Consider the following 5,589-nt stretch of genomic DNA (forward strand, 5'->3'; position numbering starts at 1 on the left):
GAATTATGTACACTTTTTTTTTGCCCTTTTTTTTTTTTATTATTTACATATACATTTATATCTTTAGCTAGCTGCCATGTTTTTTTTTTTGTTATCTCTCGACTAGTTTTTAGAAAAAAAAAGAACAACAAACAAGCAAACAAACAAACAATAAAGAAAACCTTTTTTTTGAATATGTTTAGTATTTTTTTTTTTTTTGTAAAAAAAGTGTATTTGATTTGTATCAATTCTAAATTCCAAACTGGATCATGTGGGAATACCGTTCGGACTCAACGATTGATGAGACTACAAAATCCCTTGATCTTCAAAAAGATGTTGTGGAATGTTTTTAAATAAGAAGCGAAGCTCTGTTTCAATGGAAAAAAGTATTTCCCAATTCAACGGCTTACAAGCCTCTCCTTCATCTAAATTTCGTTAAGTTCAGCAACAAAAATTCATCTTTGTGGTCGAACCAAGCCATTTCTATATTTGGTCTACAAGTTGTGGGTGAATGAATTTTCTTACCTAGCGGGTGATTTTTTTTTTTTTCGCTTTCTCTCCCCCCCCTCTTCTTTTTATCAATCTATTCTCCACTTTTGTACATATACTCACATACATTCCTTTTTTTTTTTGTTTTTTGAAGTCATGGATAACAAACCAGCTTTATATGAAGAATCCTCACAATACCGACATTGGCGATTCAGTCCTTCACAGTTATGGGAAATACGACAATCTTGCAATGAAGCAGCTATACAACGTGTGCGCAAAAACATAGAAGAGGATAAAGTAAGACGATTAAAAAAAAAAAAAAAAGAAGACGTATGTCAATCTTGTTAGATAGAGTATTTAGATCAAAATAAGGATAGCTTATAAACTATTTTGTTTTTATTTCTAGGCAGCAAGTAAAACAACCTCAGAAGAAAAAGAACCAGTTTTCATTACAGCCGATGAACAGGTTAAACTATGTCGATATTATGAAGAACAAATCCAAGTGATTTGTCCTCATTTGAAATTATCTGATATGGTGATGGTAAGATAAGTTTATTTGGGTGATACTAAAATGAACTAATATATATTTCTTCTCTTTTTTTTTTTTTTTTTTTATTTTTAATTGTATTGACAGGCAACGGCACTGATATATATGAAACGTTTCTTTTTACGCAATACCATGATGGATTACCATCCGAAGGATATACTGTAAAAATAACATACGAGTAGAAGAACGAAAAACTTTACTTAACCTATTGTTCTTTTTGTATTAGATTTACCTGTTTATTCATGGCTACCAAATCGGAAAGTGAACGGATCTCTATTAGTGATTTTGGTAAAAATCTACAATTACCAAATACTGATATGGTACTTTCTTTGGAATTCACTGTATCTCAAGGATTACAATTTGAATATATGGTACATCATCCTTATCGAGCAGCATATGGTTATTACTTGGACATTCAGCATACAGGTGATCCGATAGATCTAGAACTCTTACAAGCTACTTATAATCAAGTTGGTGGGGTCATCAAAAAGATGTTATTGACTGATTTACCTTTGATCTATCAACCTTCACAATTGGCCATTGCGGCTTTCATCATTGCTGGTCAACATAATGGATTTGATTTAAGAGTGAAAAGGTAAAAAAAAAAATAATATAAAGAGAGGAGTTTGATGGATTGATCTCTCTTTGGTTATTAGATACTTGGAACAACGATTGGATAAAGAACTCGCAGATACATTATACACCATGACCATTCTTATAGATGAAACTTTGATTGAAAATGCTCCAGTTCCTCTTAGTGTGGCAACAGAAATCGATGCTCGTTTACGCTCTTGTAAAAATCCAGCCAAGAACCCAGAGTCTGCATTGTAAGTTTTTCTTTTTATGATGAAGGATGGTAACTGACGGTTGTTATTTAGGTACAAGAAACGATTGGCGGAAAAGGAAAGCAATGAGGATGGACAACGGAAGCGGGCCAAACTGGAGGATGATGATGATGATGATTTACCATTTGATCGACCTAACTAGTTTAGTGAATCATATTTTTTTTTTAGTCTATGATTTATTCTTCGTGTAGATTCTTCTTGTATTCGTTTTTTTTTTTTTTTAAAAAAAAATTTTTTTTTTTTTAACCTTTTTTTTTTTTTTTTTTTTTTTTTTTTTTTTTTTACCTATTTTATAGGAAAAATAATGATCTGAATGGGGAACTCGACAAGGCTATTTTTTTTTTTTTTTTTGTTTTTTTTTTTTTTTTTTTTTTTTTTCATAATTGTTGTAGATGGTTATCATTGGTGATATGGGACGGTATGAGATTATATGGTTATGGACTAGCTATCCATAAAGGGCGTCCTCACCTGGACCTATTGTTCAGTGTATTCAATTCAGTTAATCCTGTTACGTGTATACTTGGTTGTCGCATGAACGTTAGATGGTAACAATAGATATAGGCAGGTTTAAAGTGATTGGAAGAGAAAGGTACTGAAAGACGTCGAAACTAGCACCACTCTCCTCGACTTCTCCATCGTCATCCCTTAATTCTCATTATCCCTGGATCATCATCATTCGTCATCTATTATCCAGTTAATGATAAAAAAAAAAAATAACTCAGTGTTTCCAAGCAAGCGTGGCGCTAACAGAGTGCCAATGCCATTTTTCTTTCATGCTTTTAGTAAATAAAAATGAATTTATTAGCACACATATATAATATAGTTGGATCTTCAATTGACAAGACATGATGATAAAAACCAAAATAGATATGTGTAAATAATAAAAGAAAGAGATCTTTTCAAAATAGACTTTTTTTTGTTACAATGCATTACTCATGTAGAGAAATAATTGTTCATCATGATCCCAAATACAATTACACACATATGCATGCATACACTTGTTTCCTTTTTTTTTTTTTTTTTTTTTTTTTTTTTTTAAAACACTCCTTACTCCAGATAAATAACTTGATAAAATTATACCTATATTGGATCCATTGGTTGATTTTATTCATTGAATATAAACCATGATAAAGGAGAGATATACACTTTGGAAATGGTAAATACATTAACAAAAAGTAAGGTATCGTTCGTTTTTTTATTATTATTATTAGCATCAAAAATAAATAGAGAATATATATATATGTACAAATGAATGAAGAGGGTGGGCGATAATAATACTAATGATAGATGATAAATTATGGTATCTAAAGTTTCTTCTTTCCCTTGACTTCAGAGGCACAATTCTTGCAATACCATTTCCCTTTTGGAGGAGCCCTTAAACCAACACAATCAAGATGGAACCATTCGATATCACACTAATAAAAAAAAAGATAAGTTCAATCTAATTATTATATACATGATGTCATTTTTTTTTACCCTCACATTATCACATGCCACCATTGTCACCATAGGAGACCATTCGGACAATAACAAGAAACTGGTTTCATTAGGATCGATAGGTAGATCACTAAGATTGATTGCACTATATAAATAATGGAATATCAAAGTCTTTTTTTTTTAACTTATTTGAAGAATAACTTACGTTTGAGCATGTGTACAGCATCTTCGGTTGATAAATAATCCCCTTGTTCTTGATCCAGTTCTTGTTTTCTCTTATGTCCAGTTCTAGTACCTAAAAAAAGAAAAGTTATCATTTTTAGTACAACATTCAAGTGTGACAAATCAGATCATGAATATCTTTCTTTTTTTTTTTTTTCCGGATCATTCAAGTGAGCCAAAAAAAAAAAGAATCTGATAAATAAGAACCATCACATGATATTTTATACTTACTTTTTATTTTCTGGGTCTTGTAGAAGTTAGTTTTCGAGTTGTTGTGGTTGGACTAACATTAGTATCTTGTTGCTGTAATGAGTTGGAACGCGTTCTACCCATTCGACTTGGTCCAATCCATTGTTCATCTTCAAATTTTTGTAAATCGTTATCTAGCCTTGAGCAATGACGATCAACCTATCATAACTCTCATTAGGTTTTTTTTCTTCTGTTCTTTCCTTATTCTTTTGTACTTACCGCATCATAAGTAGACTTGGGCTAAAGCAAATTTTTCTTCACCACGGTTTCACACTTTCAGTTTAACAGATTGCCAATTTCAATTAACCTTCTTTCCTTTCAATTTCAGGGACATGACTTGACTTTGACAAAGTGCTATAGAATTCATGTGCCACTTTTCCCATAAGATCTAACCCAGTGAATAATAATAATAAAAGATAATTATCTTGAATGTTCATCCTTTTTTTTTTTAAAAAAAAAAATCAGCTTACCTTGAGCACTATCGTCTAATTGTCGAATAAGAGTAAAGTTACGTTGTAATTCCATGGGTAAGACATCTATGGCTATATCATTATGAAAAATAGAGAAAAAAAAAAAGAATAGAATGATAAAAATTAACGTGATCTTTCCCTTTATGTCAGTTCACCTTTTTACTTGACTATCCTTATAGTCACCAAGATAGGCCAACTTGTCATCATTCAGTGTTTCCATTAGGTTCCTAATAATAATATAATAATAGTTGGATAGAATGAAGGGCAAAGAAAGGAAAAAAAAAAAAAAGAAAGACAGAATAGAATAGGATGATTTCAACTCCGCTGATGGATGATATCAAAGCTACCATTTTAGTTATATATGATAGATAGAAGAGGAGAGAGATTGGACAGCATTTGTTGAATAAAGGAATATCATCTTGCGTTTATTTATTCAATTATCAATGAGTAACGTTCAACGTGTGGATGATATTATAGGTGAGAAAAAAAAATTAATTTTTTTATTTTTTTATCAGATGGGGAAACCCACAAATAGAATGTTTAAGTTGGGGACCCGTGTATCCAACTATTTCGAAATCTGATTAAAAAAAAAAAGATAGTTTTCTACTATTTCCCTTCTTATTCTTTTTATCTTTTTTCTTTTTCTTTTTTTTTTTTTTCATTGATTGGCACAACTCACAACTTTTATAACCTTTTAATCCGCGACCTAATAAAATTATATTCGGAATACTTTTTGAGATTTTTTCTTTTTTTCTTTTTTCGTTTTTTCTTTTTTTTGTTCCTTCTTCTTCTGGCATTGTACTAACAGCCTATATACAAATCATGTCTGTCAATTATTAAGACGCATTGGTTCAGTAGTGATATCGGACACACCCTCAGAACCTTCAATAGATATTGATCAAATTCCACCTACCACGGAACTTGTTGACTGCAACGATTGTACACAAGATTGTTATGACCATCCAAGTTATCCTAGTTATTTGGATATTGATACCGAGACAGAACTATTGGGATCTATGAAACCATACGGACGTCACGTTATGATCGCTACAGGGGTAACAGATTGGGCTGAAAAGATTGAAGAAGACACAGCGACATTAGCAGCTCAATTACATAAAGTCATCAATTGCTGATCCACAATACACTAACAATCAACCTAATGGACGTATTTTATTACCAACACTTCGATGACCAATACCTATTCGACAAAAGGACATGACGTTTTACTTTTACCAGAAAATATTTTAATCAGTAATGTGACACCAGAGGATGCAACAGAGTTTTATGCGACATTTTTGGATCAACCATTACCACTTCCCAGTTCAACTGTCTAAGATATGTATGCAACTAC

General features: G+C 31.5%; 3 protein-coding genes across 3 annotated transcripts; 2 read left to right on the forward strand and 1 right to left on the reverse strand.

Annotated features, from left to right (window-relative positions):
- The first annotated feature begins 557 nt into the window (after positions 1-557).
- BX664DRAFT_344593 (cyclin-like protein) lies at positions 558-2,071 on the forward strand. The gene is made up of 5 exons (XM_051547479.1): positions 558-765; positions 875-1,009; positions 1,103-1,176; positions 1,242-1,610; positions 1,672-2,071. Exons 1-5 carry the CDS (start codon positions 625-627, stop codon positions 1,844-1,846), a joined length of 894 nt encoding a protein of 297 aa, XP_051395622.1. The 5' UTR covers positions 558-624; the 3' UTR covers positions 1,847-2,071.
- A 963-nt stretch (positions 2,072-3,034) lies between these two features.
- Positions 3,035-4,525, reverse strand: BX664DRAFT_344597 (uncharacterized protein). The gene is made up of 8 exons (XM_051547480.1): positions 4,407-4,525; positions 4,239-4,310; positions 4,101-4,156; positions 3,988-4,008; positions 3,804-3,927; positions 3,499-3,592; positions 3,337-3,442; positions 3,035-3,275 (listed from the first exon to the last, which is right to left on the reverse strand). The coding sequence occupies exons 1-8, from the start codon at positions 4,456-4,458 to the stop codon at positions 3,165-3,167; spliced, it is 636 nt and encodes a 211-aa protein (XP_051395623.1). The 5' UTR covers positions 4,459-4,525; the 3' UTR covers positions 3,035-3,164.
- A 156-nt stretch (positions 4,526-4,681) lies between these two features.
- On the forward strand, positions 4,682-5,371 carry BX664DRAFT_353999 (uncharacterized protein; the record flags this gene model as incomplete). The annotated part of the gene is made up of 2 exons (XM_051547723.1): positions 4,682-4,715; positions 5,118-5,371. 2 exons carry the CDS (start codon positions 4,682-4,684, stop codon positions 5,369-5,371), a joined length of 288 nt encoding a protein of 95 aa, XP_051395624.1.
- Between the last annotated feature and the right edge of the window lie 218 nt (positions 5,372-5,589).

The sequence above is a fragment of the Halteromyces radiatus genome, assembly GCF_025201355.1.
Source record: "Halteromyces radiatus strain CBS 162.75 chromosome Unknown BX664scaffold_21, whole genome shotgun sequence".
NCBI classification, from domain to species: domain Eukaryota; kingdom Fungi; phylum Mucoromycota; class Mucoromycetes; order Mucorales; family Cunninghamellaceae; genus Halteromyces; species Halteromyces radiatus.